Genomic DNA, 17,093 nt, shown 5'->3' with positions numbered 1-17,093 from the left:
GCTTCTGATCATACTTCAGACTGTTCCATAGGAGCATTCTGTAGAAGTGAAATTAAACATCACCCTTCCATGTTGCTGTTAATTTGTGCCCCCTTACCCCAACATGCTCTTATCCTAATGTTACATTAAGCAAACCGTTTTTCCCAATGTGCTTCTCAATGCAGCGTTGAAATAGAAATATAGCTCTTCTTCACTTTGCATAATGTATGTTAATTTTGAGCTTTACCATTTCATTACGTTACACAAAAAGTCAAAATAATATGATAATACTCACTTATAATTTTTGAGGTAAATATAAGAGAAATCTCGAAAATGCACTTTTAGTTTTTCACTATTAATTTCCAATAAAAAGCAAGGAAGTAAAAATATATGTTTGCTACCAAATGAAAGCACTGCCAGTCCTGAAAACAAATGATGATGATATGTTAGAGTAGACTATAAAACCTAAAAGATATAATGCGCTGAACCGAGACATGTCCGAGATGAAAAATGCACTGGTGTAGAAGTGCTTAAAGTGATTGTGAACCTTTTTTTTTTTTTTTTTTCAATAACAAACATGTTATACTTACCTGCTCTGTGCAATGGTTTCACACAGAGCAGCCCCAATCCTCCTCTTCTAGTTAGGCAGGGATCTAACGGGGCTACGCCCCACCCAGATTTTAGCTGTGCCCCCCCCCCCCCAAGATCTAGGGGAGAGCATCTACTAATCCATGAGACTTATTAAGGACAATGGATGTAAGGGGGACTCTGATGGGGGCACTTGATGTAAACAGGACTCTGATGGGGACGTTTTATGTAAGGCAGCACTCTGATAGGGACATTTTATGTAGGGGCAGTCTGATGCAAGAGGGAACTCTCATGAGGAATTCTGATGTAAGGGAGGGACTCTGATAAGGATACGTGATATAAGGGGGTACAGGTTATGTTTAATCATCCTAATTTAATGACAGCCTAACACATACTAATGTTTCCTGTTCACTTCTGCACCGCCTATGTACTACCTGTCAGGTGTTACTTCCATGTTGTGAATCGTGGTACAGAATTGTGCCAAGTGAATAAGGAATACAGGTTTCCTGCATCTTTGTCACAGTATTGACCTTATGCCCCCTTACTTTTTTACTGCACTCCAGATCAGATAGGCTAGATTTGGCCCTGCTTCTGAGGTCCCCAGCTCAACTTAATGAGCATATAGAGCACGACTCAGCCCTTCCCCCCGCTCTCTGCTCACTGGCTGTGATTACAGCAGCAGAAGCCAATGGCTCCTGCTGCTGCCTCCATGTCCAGTGAGAAGAGAGAGAGTGGAGAGGGACAATAATCTTGAGCACAGCACTGGATTTAGATTGGGCTCAGGGGGGGCTGGGGAGCTGCACATGAAAGGTTTTTTATCTTAACCACTTCTGGACGGGAAGGATTTGCCCCCTTAATGACCAGGCCATATTTTGCGATTCGGCACTGTGTTAATTTAACGGACAATTGTGCAGTCGTTTGATGTCTTTTTTTTTCCCACAAATGGAGCTTTCTTTTTGTGGTATTTGATTACCTGTGCGATTTTTATTTTTTGCACTATAAACAAAAAAAAGAGCGACAATTCTGTAAAAAAACAATATTTTTCACATTCTGCTATATAACATTCCCCAAAAAAATTTAAAAATCAATTTTTTTTAACATTTTAGGCCAATTTGTTTTCTGCCATATATTTTTGGTAAAAAAAAAAATCGCAATAAGCGTACTTTGGTTGGTTTGCGCAAAGGTTATCGCGTCTACTAACTACGGGAAAGATTTATGTCATTTTTATTGTTTGTTTGTTTTTTACTAGTAATGGCGGCGATCTGCGACATTGCGGCGGACATTTCAGACCCCTGACTGACATTTTTGACACTTTTGGGGGGACCAGTGACATTACTACAGTAATCAGTGCAAAAAATATTAGTGCAAATCAGTGCAAAAAGTTAAATTTGTACCTAGGGGCGTGTTTTTAACTGTGGGGGGGGGGAGGCTTGTGAAATGATCACAGAGACCTGTGTTCCTATATAGAAGGATCACAGGAGCTCTGTGATCATTCCAGGACGTAGAATGGTCAGCTGTGTTTGCAATGGCTTCCCGTCCTTCTCTCTCAGTGGGTAATGATCGCGGGTGTCAGGCGGCAATCGGAGCCGCTTGCCCCATGCATCGGCTTCCCCGCTGACGAGCGGAGGCAGGAGCGTGGCGGCGGCGCACGCTCGCCCCCTAGCTGCATGCGCGTGACCGACGTATACCTACGGTGGTTTGCGCAGGAGTGTCTGCTTGCTGCAGTATAACTGCGGCAGGTGGTCGTAAAGTGGTTAATGCATAGAATTCGTTAAGGAAACCTTCTACCTTTACAACCATTTTAATATAAAATACATTAGAATGTATAGCAATTTGGAATCCAGCTGACTGCCAGGTTGTAAAGGAAGAGTTTTCATAACCTGGGTAAAATGAAGAGATAGTTATCTAGTTTGAAGAAACTTGGAGGACAAATGGGTTCCGGTCAACATAACAACAACCCACAATTTAAGGGGAAGTAGCATAATGGTATTTAACCAAACACCAAATATCAAACCCCTGTTTGTCAAAAGAGCTATCAAAGTGAAGATCAGTTACAACCAAACAAGGATGTTAGGTCACTGTAGAATACCCATACTGAAGAGCTGCCAAAAGTGTAGGAAAGAAGCAACATTACATAAAATTTTAAACGTCTACAATTTAATGAACTCTGGAAAACAATTATTTATTAAAAGAAGTCGATCAAACTGACTGCATGTTCATGAGGTGACACATCCAGTTTTGATTCAGAGATTCTGCTTCCAATGTCACCTCTCTGCATTCAGCCAGCACAATGGACAATGAATCAGCATGGCTACTGTTGTCCAATTAGGGGGACGAGGATTCAGGAAGTAGTAAACATAAACCAAGGTATCGTCTAGGATAGTGTTTCTCAACTGGGGTGCCATCTTGGTTACCCAGGGGTGCCACTAGCAAAGAACCCACTTTGCCTTGGATCAATGTCATAAGTTGCCATGGTGCAGGCTGGCTGCAAGCACCAAAGCAACAGACAACGCTGTAGGGCCAGGATGCATGGCATTTTTTTTGCTGCTATGGTGATGGCAGGTGACTTGCCTGAACTATGGTAACACATGACTCTGATCCAGGGCAGGTGGCATGCAGGGCCACCCCCCAGCATTCAGGAGAATATGGAAGTCCAACTTCTTTAGACCTCTTCCACCTCCTGCAGCATGACTGTAGCCAAAAGGTAGGGATCTGATGTAAAGAGGGAACTGTGTGATTGGGAAAGGGGGGGGGCTCTTTGATGGGGAAACTCATAAATAGAGGTCTTCTAATGCATATGGCGACTTTATTGGGGTGCTCTCATGTATTGAGGGCCTAGATGTATAGGGGGGTCTAAGATATAAAGGGGGGATTCTTATGTGATGGGGGACCCCTGACAAGATTGGGGGCCTCTGATGTCATGGAGGATCTCTCATATAAAGTGGGGATTCTGAGGTAAAGGTTTGATGTAAAGTTGGGATGTCTGATTAGAAGGAGTGCTCCTTATGTAAAGTTAATTTAATCAAGACGATTGTGTGCATTTATCCAGGCATAAGCTTACCATTGGTAAGTAACATTTAATTATTTTTTTTAAAGTGGAAGTAAAGTCTAATACCTAAATTCTGTCCTGCAATCAATAATGTGAGCTAAGTTCACCCTTATGTCTCAAAATGAAAAAATCCTAGTTTTTCTACCTTTATTTTGCAGGATCCAGTGCCTGTCACATGACTTCAATTCATGTTCCTTCTAAGTCCAAGAGCAGCAAGTGGGTGTGGTGCTGAAAGCTAGTAACATCACTTCCAGGGAGGGACACTGTTCCTGTGTAGCCAGTGGGCATATATAGGATGGGAGGAGCTGATCATGGGTTCCTGCCCATTGTTTTCTCAACAATAAGGATGCATTGTAAATCCTAATTCATGAGAAAATGAAGAAATGCAAAAAGACTCACCCACACAGGACCAGAGGAGAGCTGGGAGGTGCAGTGCACATATACACTATAGCTGTGCTGGGCTTTGAATGAAGATTCCCATAGGAGAAGGAAGCTGGATACAGGGGGAACTGTCAGTGTAGCTGGAAGTGCTCTGGGGTTTGAGCTCACAGTCTACAATGATCATTATACATTAAAGGAAGAGCACAAGCAACCACACTAAGTCTATGTTTACACTAGTGCAACTTGTCAAGCGACTTTGGACACACAAAGTCGCATGACAGGTCACAGCCCATTGATTTCAATGGGCCTGTTCCAATCTATGCGACTTTGAATTGTAGTAGTGATGCAACTTTTGATGTGACTTTGATCCAGAGAGTGTGAAGTGTTATCAAAGCCACATCAAAGTCACACTCTAAATTGTGAGACTTTGGGGTTGCAATAGTGGAAACGTAGACTTAAGGCCCGTACACACGTACCGATTGTCGGCCGAAACTGTTCGGCCGCCGAACGATCTGCCGATTTTCGGCTTGTTAGTATGATGCCTCCGAACAGCCGACAGCGCACTTTCGGCCAAACAGAATCTGTCGTGCAAGCATTAAAATTTTTGTATGCCGACACCAGAACGGCCGATTGTTCGCCAGTCAGTACAGAATTCGGCCGACAGACAGCAGATTTGCAAGACTGGGCATGCTCAGAAAAGAAAAAACACAGGGAAAGTTAACCATCACATGACATCACTTCTGCAGTCGGCGGACAAAATTAGTGTGCAGTCTTTTGCACTTTTCAGCGGACACGACAGCCCGGGGACAAAAGACGGCCGATCGTTCGGCCGATGATCGGTAGGTGTGTACGGGGCTTAAGGCTCTGTTTCCACTAGTGTGACTTGTCATGCGACTTTGGACACACAAAGTTGTATGACATGTCACAGCCCATTGATTTCAATGACACCCATTCCCATTTATGTGACTTTGAAAACCAGCAACTTTAAAAAGGTACCTGAACTACTTTCATGTGAATTTTGATGCGACTTTGATCCAGAGAGTATAAAATTGGACCAAAGCTGCACTCAAAGTCACACTCTAGCCTTAGGCTACGTTTCCACTAGAGTGACTCCAAAGTTGTGCAATTTAGAGTGCATATTTGATGTGACTTTGAGTGCAGCTTTGATACAACTTTACATTCTCTGGATCAAAGTCGCATCAAAGTAGTGCAGGCACCATTTCAAAGTCATTGATTTTCAAAGTCGCATAGATGGGAACGGGTGCAATGCGACTTTATATTTCCAAAGTCACATGACAAGTCGCAGCCAGTGGAAACTGAGCCTTAAACTCATTACTCACATGTAATGAGCAATATAAATCAATCTGTAGCCTTTTGAAACTTTCAAAAATGTTCCTTTTTACCTTATTTCTTTCATATATTTTGCCGGTCATGTGACATTTCTTCCCCAGCTCCCTCTGCCATTCACAGCAGCTGGGCGTGTCTTTAGTCCACAACAGCTGGGCATCTGCCACACCATGCACACAGTGCCCATCAGTGCTGATAACAGTGCCATCAGTGCTCATCACAGTGCCATGCAAAAACAACCACGTGGTTCTAGACTGTAAAATCTGCAGCATGTTGCATTGTAATCTATCTTACAATTTCTAACAAACAGTGTGTGTGTGTGTTATGTGCTGCTGGAACCATAAAGAGTGAGCATAGCATACTTCTAAAGCTCGCCCTCTCCCTCCCTCTCTCTCTCTCAGGAAAAGCTGCTAGCCTAAACAAGACTATGAAGACAGGAGGAGATAATGTTCTATGGAGGATAGGAGGGATAGGGGTGGGGCTGGGCATGTCTAGGCATGCCTGTCTAAGAAAGACTGGCAACCTTTTCAGGAAGTTAAAGACAGCTTAGCAAATTCAGATAAAGGGAGATAGCATTGGCGGTGAAGGAGAGGAAGAAGCTGATTGATTGTCTAGCTTAGATAAAACTTTCTAAGCTACACAATCAGCTAGCCAGAAAATGAATAAAATCAAAGATTTGATAGGGTACCCTTTAATTTTGGAACATTGATAGGGTACCCTTTAATTTTGGAACAATGGGGGTGCTTTGACATTTTGAATACTGTTCTAGGATATGCAGCGCAGCAGATGCATAAAAACACAAAAGTAGCTGAAAAAAATTTACAGATTCTTTGGCAGGTCAAGCCGTAAACATACAGTATATACATTTCAATGGTGTATTCTGCTGTTTGAAGATTCTTGTTACATATGTTTTCATGTCTGGTTTCTTTTTATATTATAACCCCCTTATTCAATCTTACTTATTTTCCCCAGTTTGCCTCAAACATCATGGTGCTTCAGAAGGGATGTGTAAAACTTGTAGAGCTCTGTCAAAATATGCCCTATTCAGAGCTGTATGACATCTTAGTTTTGGTGTGTCTGGGGAAACTTCCACAGCTTCTTTTGACAAATAGCAGATATCACCTTTTGTTCTTATGAAATATGTATATTCAGCATTTAATATTGCATTAAGCACAAGTTTTTTATTTGTTACATGCCTTTTATCTTTTTAACATTGATGATACTCCAGTTTTAAGAAATACATACTGTATACCTTTTTCTTGTGGGCTTTGATATTCCAGGTAAAATATAAAACATTATTAATACAGTATGCTATTTCGTGATTTATATTATCCATGGTTGTATTTATTTATTTGTGCTAGTCCACTTATTCATGCAATAAATTTTTTGCACAAAAAGCAATTATGCTGCTTTACGTACTGGTGCTTCTCTATTACTCTGTAATAATGTGTACAGACACACTGCACACCTATGTTTTCTGGATGGCTGGCTGCTTTGATGGGGATTTACATTTGCATGATAAAATCACATTTCAGAAAGGATGCCTGAAAGATAAGCTAGACCCATATGTCACTAAACATTTGAAAACCTGCTCCTACACAGGTCTGCATATAAATTGTTCCAATATAAAAAAGTCGTTTCAATACATAAATAATTTTCTTGCTAAACTTCTTTGCATAGAGTATCTGCAGGAAACAAGACAATCGTCTATTTAAAGGATCAATCAACCATAGGAAGATATGTTATATACAGGCTAAGTCTAGTAGGCTGAGTCAACACCTAGCTTCTTATAGGAATTAGACACTTCCCTGGAAAGCAATTCCTGCCATGATTCTCAACTCCTGTCTACCTAGGAGTTCTGAGTTCTGAGTGTCCATACCTATCTTTGTGCCCCCCCCCCCCCCCCCCCCCCATGGACTTATGTTAAGTCCACAGGAGTTGCATGAAACTGTCAGGTGGTTTAACCCACCAGCACCTACTAAAAACGTAATTCTCAGTTTTGAGGGCCTGACTCTTTAAACACACCTAATACATTATGTACTGGGCAACGGTTATTATTTGTAGCCATGATCATTTTGATTATTGCTGCCCACATTTAGTAGTTCTAGTTACATACTCTCCACAATCCTGCTCAAAGGATCTAGAAAAAAAGGTGTTATACAAGATTCAAATAAACAAAAATAATGTATTATTCAAATAAAAACTAAGATGCTCAAGATAGTTAACATATTATAGAATATTTATAAATCTGTAGAAAAAATATAATTCACAAAAGAGAACTTGATCATATTTTAGTTTCTGTAATGAAAATATCTGACTGGTCACTAAAGGCAAGTTTTCCACTTTTTTGCCTTCACCAGTTTTTGAATGAGACCTAGTTTTTCTATACTAGTCCAGTAATTTGCCACACCCACAATGATTACAATGACTCTGCAATCTGCTAATTTCACATGCTCTGCAGAGTCACCTTTCTTTAACAAAATAAGGGAAAGTTCAACTTTTGGTTATACTGATAAAACAAATCAGTTATTCATATTTATAATCTACACTATGAAACTGAAAAGAAGAATCTGATTGGTTACTTTAGACAACACAAACATTTCTTTCAAACATTTTGAAAGTGATGTCAAATGTGGCTGTCATCTGCCCCTTCAAAACTTCCCACTCGTAATGTCCAGCTCAAGAGGATGTGACAACTGCATTCTGCCTGAATCAGAATGTAATTTACAGTGACAGAAATGTAGGTTTAACTTTAATGACATAAAACATTGCCATACTAAAAATATATTAAAAGTTCCTTTCACTACAGACTATAAGTGATATATCACAATTCACATTTACTAGGGTGTACCAAAATCCTTTATCTTCTTACACTATGAAATATTTGTATGTTTGTACAACAGTTTCACCAAACTGACTCATGACATGGGAATATCAGCACTGCACTATAACGTCGCCCCCATTTTTCTAACCAATCTCCTTTGTTAAGAGAATATGTTTTATAAATAAACAATGTGATCTGCTCTTAACCCTGTTTTCCCCTATGAAGATTCTCCTCCATGCATTAGCAGGCTTGTTTGTAATAAGTCTTTGTTAGTTATGTACAGTATACCAGTGGCGTCACTAGGGTTGGTGTCACCTGGTACGGTAAAACATGGTGTCACCCCCCTATATTCGGGCCGGGCAGCAGCTCAGCATTGGAGTTTTTTGTAGCAGGTTGCAACGGTCAATAAGGCCTATAGGGTAGCAGGTTAGGCACTTCCTAATGGCTCAGTCCCTAGGAGCAGTAATGGATAATGGCTGACAGGCCATCCTGCCAGACCCAGCAAAAATGCAGCAGTGATCCCTCCGGTTAGACGTTTGCTCCCTCTGGGTTAACAAGGCTGACTTTGGTCAGTAGTGTAGCCCGTCTGTACCCTGGCAGTGACACAGTCTTTCTCTCTCTGGTGGTGCTGGGCAGCAGCATGGCCCTCTCTCTGGTGGTGCTGGGCAGTGTGGCCCTCTCTCTGGTGGTGCTGGGCAGTGTGGCTCTCTCTGACTTCCCCCAGCACAGTCCTCACTTTATGGTGTAGCACTCACTCCATCAGCTTTTTCCCAGGTTCCCAGTCCTCAATCTCTCCCCCCCCAGCAGAGTGCATGCTGGGGGCTGTGATCTGCTCCCTGTGGACTACAAATGGGGCCGCCAATCTTCCGGGACTACATGTCCCATGATGCCCCCTAGTCTCTTCTGATTGGCCCTCCGCAGTGGCCAATGGGAAGAAAAACAGACCGGCAGTAAGCTGGGCAGCAATCAGATGAGAGCCGCTCTCTCTTCTCCTGCACTGCTGACAGGAGAAAAGAGGGGGGGGAAGTGGGGAAGATAAACTGACAGCCCGCAGCTCGCTACCTGTTCTCTGGTGGACGGAGCAAGGAAAAGAACCTGCCGTCACCGCTTAATCATACCTCCCAACTTTTGAACTTCAGAATGAGGGACACTGGAGGAGTGAAAAGACCTGCGGAATGCTAGGTCACAGTAAATTGTGGGAGGGGCTTAAGGGATATGTTTAAACAAAACCCAGGCTTCCTTGTACCTATAAAATATGCTTTGATTGCTTTGTCTGAGCTTACCTTAAAGAATAAATTCAATAAAATAGTCAGCGGCTGCATAGCAACCAGCAACTGTTGAGACAATGAAGACTTTGGTGAGAAGTATATAATGTACAGTATTGTGCATATAGTGCAAGAGTGTGTAAAGCAGAGCACAGGGGTTGGGAAGTGCTGCAGCCACTGACTGATTTAGGATACATAGCACAGGCTGCAGGGGTCCAGGGTGTGTAATGCAATGGGTTCAAGATTGAGATGAATGTAATGCACAGAGGGCTGTAGCCAGTGCCAGGTTTAGGAGTACATGATACACACAGAGAGCATGGTCCAGGAGTACATAATGCACAGAACGCAGGGCCTAGGAGTGTGTAATGTATAAAAAAAAAAATCAGGAGTACAAAACAAAAAGAGTGCAGGAGACAGGGGTGTGTAACTCACAGTGTAGGGGTAAGGAAAGGGCAAAATTCCTCCCACATACAAGAGATGGTCAGAGACTACAGACATGATACAGGAGATGGTCGGAGACTACAGACATGATACAAGAGATGGTCAGAGACTGCAGACATGATACAAGAGATGGTCAGAGACTACAGACATGATACAGGAGATGATCAGCGACTGTGGAAATAATACAAGAGATGGTCAGAGACTACAGACATGATACAGGAGATGGTCAGAGACTGTGGAAATAATACAAGAGATGGTCAGAGACTACAGACATGATACAATAGATGGTCAGAGACTACAGACATGATACAAGAGATGGTCAGAGACTGCAGACATGATACAAGAGATGGTCAGAGACTACAGACATGATACAGGAGATGGTCAGAGACTGTGGAAATAATACAAGAGATGGTCAGAGACTACAGACATGATACAGGAGATGGTCAGAGACTGTGAAAATAATACAAGTGTCACGAACCGGCAGGACTGGTAGTGGATCCTCTGGACCAGAGAGACGATGGCGCGGGTTGTACTAGAGGACCGGTTCTAAGCAGTTACTGGTCTTCACCAGAGCCCGCCGCAAGGCGGGATGGATTTGCTGCGGCGGTAACTACCAGGTCATGTCCCCTAGTAACAACTCGATCTCTCTGGCAGCTGATATGGCGTGGTACACAGGGAGTAGGCAAGAGCGTAGTCGGACGTAGCAGAGGTCAGGGCAGGCGGCAGAGGTTCAAAGGCGAGATGTCGGTAGCAAGGATTCGGCAACAGGCAAAGCAAACAAACACAGAAGGGAACGCTTTCACAGAGGCACAAGGCACAAAGATCCGGCAGGAAGCTGTGTGAGGAGAAGGTATTAATGAGCAGTGCACAGGTGAAGCCTAATTAAGTCAGCACTGCCTTTCACAAACCTTAACCCTTAATAACCAGTCTGGGCCAGGTACCAATCACCTGTGCACTGGTCCTTTAGATCTAAGAGTCCCGGTGCGCTGTGAGCGCTGCGAGGCCAGCAGGGGGCCCGGAGCGCTGAGCGTAACAGTACCCCCCCCCCTTTGGTCTCCCCCTCTTTTTGGAACCCAAGAACTTGCGGATGAGGCTGCGGTCCAGGATGTTCTCCTCCGGCTCCCAAGATCTCTCCTCAGGGCCGCAGCCCTCCCAATCGACCAAAAAAAATCTTTTCCCCAGGACTTCTTTGACCAAAAAAATATCAGAGGTACCAGCGACAGGGGTGGGAGAAAGAAGTTTAGGAGAGAAGCGGTTAAAGATAGCAGGTTTGAGAAGGGAGACATGGAAAGAGTTATGGATTCGGAGCGAGGGTGGAAGATGGAGCTGGTAGGACACCTGGTTAATGCGGCTCTTGATTTTAAAGGGACCCAAGTAACGAGGGCCCAACTTGTAACTTGGGACCTTAAATCTGATGAATTTCGAGGAGAGCCACACTTTGTCACCGGGACTGAATTCCGGAGGAGCTCTGCGACTTTTATCGGCCTGGAACTTCATACGGGCCGAGGCCTTGAGGAGGGCTGAGTGGGTCTCTCGCCAAATAGAAGAGAAGTCCTGAAGGAGGTCCTCTACAGCTGGTACAGAAGAGGGAGCAGAGGTCCGAGGCAGAGGTGGCAGAGGATGACGACCATAGACCACAAAAAATGGGGATTTATTGGATGCAGAAGATTGCTTGAAATTGTAAGAAAACTCTGCCCAAGGGAGTAAATCCGACCAATCATCTTGACGGGAGGACACAAAATGGCGTAGATAATCTCCCAGAATCTGGTTCACCCGTTCCACTTGGCCATTGGACTGAGGGTGATACGAGGAAGAAAAGTCCAACTTGACTCCGAGCTGACCACAGAGAGCCCTCCAAAATCTGGAAACAAACTGCACCCCACGGTCCGAGACGATGTGTCTGGGAAGGCCGTGGAGGCGGAAGATGTGTAGAAAAAACTGTTTGGCCAACTGAGGCGCGGACGGGAGACCAGGCAGGGACACAAAGTGAGCCATCTTTGAAAATCGGTCCACCACGACCCAGATGACCGTCTTACCATGGGAGGAGGGAAGATCAGTGATAAAGTCCATGGCGATGTGCGACCAAGGGGTCTCAGGAACAGGAAGAGGCAGAAGAAGACCCGCAGGTTTCTGACGAGGAGTTTTGTCACGAGCGCAGATCACACAGGATTGGACGAATTCTGTGACGTCTCTCTCCAGAGAGTAGCTCGAGGTGAAGAGAGCACTGAGACAGGAACCCTCGGCATAATTTAGGATCTCCGTCGTACTTGTCCGGCAGAGACAAGCGGATTCTGGACCTGGTGGCAACTGCTTGTGTGGGAGGTGCAGCAGATGCTGACGGAGGAGCTGGCTGTTGCTGAGTTGGCAGGAACTGCTGAAACATAGCGGTCAGCTGAGCCAACTGTTGACCTTGCTGGGCCACAACGGTGGTGAGGTCCGCTAGGCTTGGCAACAGAACATCAGCGGGATCCATGGCCGGATCTTACTGTCACGAACCGGCAGGACTGGTAGTGGATCCTCTGGACCAGAGAGACGATGGCGCGGGTTGTACTAGAGGATCGGTTCTAAGCAGTTACTGGTCTTCACCAGAGCCCGCCGCAAGGCGGGATGGATTTGCTGCGGCGGTAACTACCAGGTCGTGTCCCCTAGTAACAACTCGATCTCTCTGGCAGCTGATATGGCGTGGTACACAGGGAGTAGGCAAGAGCGTAGTCGGACGTAGCAGAGGTCAGGGCAGGCGGCAGAGGTTCAAAGGCGAGATGTCGGTAGCAAGGATTCGGCAACAGGCAAAGCAAACAAACACAGAAGGGAACGCTTTCACAGAGGCACAAGGCACAAAGATCCGGCAGGAAGCTGTGTGAGGAGAAGGTATTAATGAGCAGTGCACAGGTGAAGCCTAATTAAGTCAGCACTGCCTTTCACAAACCTTAACCCTTAATAACCAGTCTGGGCCAGGTACCAATCACCTGTGCACTGGTCCTTTAGATCTAAGAGTCCCGGTGCGCTGTGAGCGCTTCGAGGCCAGCAGGGGGCCCGGAGCGCTGAGCGTAACAACAAGAGATGGTCAGAGACTACAGACATGATACAAGAGATGGTCAGAGACTACAGACATGATGCAAGAGTTGGTCATAGACTGCAGACATGATACAAGAAATGGTCAGAGACTACAGACATGATACAGGAGATGGTCAGAGACTGCAGACATGATACAGGAGATGGTCAGAGACTGTGGAAATAATACAAGAGATGGTCAGAGACTACAGATATGATACAAGAGACTGTCAGAGACTGCGGACATTATACAAGAGACTGTCAGAGACTGTGGACATTATACAAGAGACTGTCAGAGACTGTGGACATGATACAAGAGACTGTCAGAAACTGCAGACATGATACAAGAGACTGTCAGAGACTGCGGACATAGTACAGGAGATGGTCAGAGACTGCGGACATAGTACAGGAGATGGTCAGAGACTGCGGACATAGTACAGGGGTTGTTGGAGACTGGGAGCATGCTACTGTAGTGTACAAGAGACTGTGAGAGACTGGAGACATAGTACATGGCATATTACAGCAGCACTCTCCTAAAACGTAAAATACTGTTGAAGTTCAATTTTCTTGAAGTTAAAAAGAACATGAACGATCCCTTCCAGTAATAATGTGCCAGAAATGCAAGGGTTACCTGCAATTTACCTTGTCCTAGTTTCTCCTATGCTGAAAGAGAATGCCATTCTGACAGCGTGGTGTGCCTCCTCCCCCTCCTCCTCCTGTGTGTACAGGAAGGAAAACATCACAGCAAGAGGAGGGGCGGCTTCAGTGTACTCCGTACACACACACAGTGACAAGTGAAGACTGGAGGCAGCTGGGGAGACAACCCGGCTACCATACAAAGTGTTGCCCGCGGTGTGTGGTAACCTAGACAACCCGCACACGCCGCGGGCATTTCAGGAAGGTTGGGAGGTTTAGGCTTAAGTGGTGTCACCCCTCTGGTGGGTGTTACCCGGTGCGACCGCACCCACGGCACCCCCATAGTGATGCCACTGCAGTATACATCATGTATTTGATTGCTGCATATAATAATTATACATCTATAGAATAATTAAATATATGTAAGCACAGTTTCTATGCTTTCCAAGACTCATTCTCAATTGTCCCTTTGTTTTAGCAAAACTCCAAACATTCCTTTGGGGATAGTACATTTATGCACTGCAGCGTGCCATGTTTTGAAAGCATAGAACACTTCTGTGCATTTATACACATAAATTAAAAGATAAGCATAGATAAAGATATTTTGGCTATACTTCTCTCAGGGATCACAGAAGTACAGTTCTTTCTGCATACCTGTCACCTGTTTTCAGCCGACAGCAGCTTAAAGACCGCAATCAGCTAGCGCCATATGATCAGTATCCACCCAGATGCCTCTAACAGCAGCTGGCTTAGCCTGTCAGAGAGCCGCTGAGAGCCTGATGCAATCACTCCCACCCCCTCCACAGCTCAGAGCTCACATGAGCACTGGAGGGGCAGAGCAGAGAGCAGAGAGCCAGGGACTGATAGCCACCATCTCTCTCTAGCCTGAAGATGAGATCAGCAGTGTTTGATCGCTCAGTTCTTGGTCTTAGAGCCAGAGGGGAACAGTTGTAGCACTGGATCAATGCTGCATCCACCGAGGTGAGTATAAATCTTTATGTTTTCAAAACCCAAAATTCTGTTTCTAGGTGTGCTTTTATTTAAAGTGTGATCTGGCCTGGCTTTACAAATCACGGTTCAATGTGTAAAGCTCTCTCAGAGTAGAACCTGTTTATTACCATTTGTACTTCCATTCTCTGACTGAGAAGGGAAAGGAATTAAATATGTGATGAATGGTCTCACAAGATCACAGGCTCAAATATTCTTGTTTGAAAAATAAACTATAAAAATGGACAAAATGAGAGTAAGAAAATAAAATTAAAATGAATAAAAGACCTATGATAAAAGACCTAATTTTTTTATTTATTTTTTTATCAAAACATCTTCTGTGACACCTGTAACCGAATAAATTCATAAATAAAAATCATGATATAAATAAAAGCACAATTACAGTATTTATGAATGGTCTCTCTCATAGTCCCCATCAGTTAATAACCTATATATACTTAAATATATTAACAGAAACATCCAGGGATCTGGTGTGGGAAAATACCTACACTATATCCTTGGGTCCCCTAAGTATTTGGGTATTTTTAGCGGTTAAAGGTCACCAACTATTGGCATGAGGCATGACCCAGTATATACAATAGTGTGTGTGTGTGTGTGTATATATATATATATATATATATATATACACACAAAGGATTGGGGGGGGGGTACACCCTAAACATGCATTTCTAAAGCTGGTGATGCTATAAAGACCAATATGCATATATATAACCACAGAGGATAGTGCACACATACAAAAGGAGTAGCATTCAAGTATTACAAGGCTACTGAGACCTACTGCTTACTAGTGGACACTGATAACGAAGAACTGGTGTGGGAGAGTGGGGTGCTCCACCCCAGGAGTCTGATCTGGTACTCCTTTTGTATGTGTGCGCTATCCTCTGTGGTTATTTATGCATATTGGTCTTTAGAGGAGCACTAAATCCTTAGTCTGTTTGTTACACATTGAGTCCTGACGAGACTCCTTGGGTGGAACACCCCACTCTCCCACACCAGTACTTCGTTATCAGTGTCCACTAGTAAGCAGATATAGGAGGAGTCTATTTATAGTGTAGTTTAAGCTTTGTTTTCTGTAGCACATTTCTCCCATGTAAAGAGTAAGTATCTCCCATGGTTAAGAGAGGTGGGATTTATCCTTCATTTTATGGATAGTGTAGGACCCACGGATAATGGTGTACTTTGTCGCAGTGGTGGGCTTAAGCACGATAGGGCCATATAGTGTGACCAAATCCCCATTTTTACTAATTTTAATCAGGTCTCAGTAGCACTGTAATATTTGAAAGTCACTCCTTCTGTATGTGTGCGCTATCCTCTGTGGTTATTTTTATATATATATATATATGTATATATATATATACATATATACACTGTAAAAAAATATATATTTATATATATATATATATATATATATATATATATATATATAGATGTGTGTACATACTGTATATATATATATATATTTATATATATATATATATATATATATATATATATATATATATACACACAAACTGTATATACAGTACTGTATATACAACCTGCTCTACATTTTACAGGGGCTGCCGAGCAGTGGACATAATTCCTTTTCTTCTTCATAGCTGGTTTCCTCTTCTCTCCTTGCTTTCGTCACCTCTCAGGTGGAAAAGCAGAGTGAAATAATTTCCACAAACGTCATGTAGTATGCTTACATCGCACCTACTAGAAAAGGCTGTTTGTATTGATTCCACTGTCAATTTTTCACTGAGCTGTAATTGGAAGCAAAGAAAACCATTCCCACTTCTCATTGCAGCTTATTTAACTGCTGCACAGTGCAGATAAGCTGCAGTAGTCACTATTGTGGCTATCTTAGTTTAATAAATGGACACCATAGTATGATGAGTGAAAAATTTACATATCAAGCATTTATTTGTCCAAATCCCCAATGCAACCTCTTTATCATCTTGGCTATGTATTTTGCATGGTCAGTATATCTTCAAATTCTACATTGTTTGGAAAGTTCACATTTTTAGGAAAAATAATTTGATGTGTATGTGGGTCCATGGCACATTATAGATTATGTAGTTTTAATATTTTGTATTTGTTAGAAAAGAACAATATTACTGATAATTTATTTTTCTTACTTTGGCTTCTGATGTTGGCTCCAAGAAGCAAAGTCGATTCCCAAGTCCCTCAGCTGCCAAACAAAATTTCCTCTGTTCCTTATAGATGGTCGCAATGCACTGAAGGACAACTTCATCATCCTAAAAAAAATAAAAAGTAAAGGCTGTAAAATCATAAAAGGTAGGGATAGCAGATTATTTACAGGAGGTAGTTACAGTGACTGAAGTAATGTGATACTGTTGAAAGGCCAAAATTTTTCCCCCAAACTATTGTAAATAAGAAAGTAAATCTTATGTGTTCAATCAACACATGTTTATTTTTCATGTTAGATACAGTAGGGAAGATTCTATAACCTCTGACAGATTTTTATTTCTGCCTGTGTTCCTATTGGTGGAGGTTCACAAAATGGAAAAGACAGGATGCT

General features: G+C 43.2%; 1 protein-coding gene across 7 annotated transcripts in view; it reads right to left on the bottom strand.

The window, feature by feature from the left end:
• Window positions 1–17,093, bottom strand: part of LOC309569543 (ryanodine receptor 3) — a 1,308,933-nt gene that overhangs the window by 1,129,546 nt on the left and 162,294 nt on the right. For all 7 annotated transcript variants that reach the window (XM_082275412.1, XM_082275411.1, XM_082275414.1 and 4 more), the window contains exon 2: window positions 16,690–16,809. In XM_082275412.1, the coding sequence (XP_082131538.1) occupies window positions 16,690–16,809 (120 nt within the window). The remainder of the gene's footprint in view (window positions 1–16,689; window positions 16,810–17,093) is intronic.

Source organism: Pelophylax lessonae (genome assembly GCF_965119305.1).
Source record: "Pelophylax lessonae genome assembly, chromosome: 13".
Classification (NCBI taxonomy): domain Eukaryota; kingdom Metazoa; phylum Chordata; class Amphibia; order Anura; family Ranidae; genus Pelophylax; species Pelophylax lessonae.
This window is presented reverse-complemented; position numbering and strand designations above follow the sequence as displayed.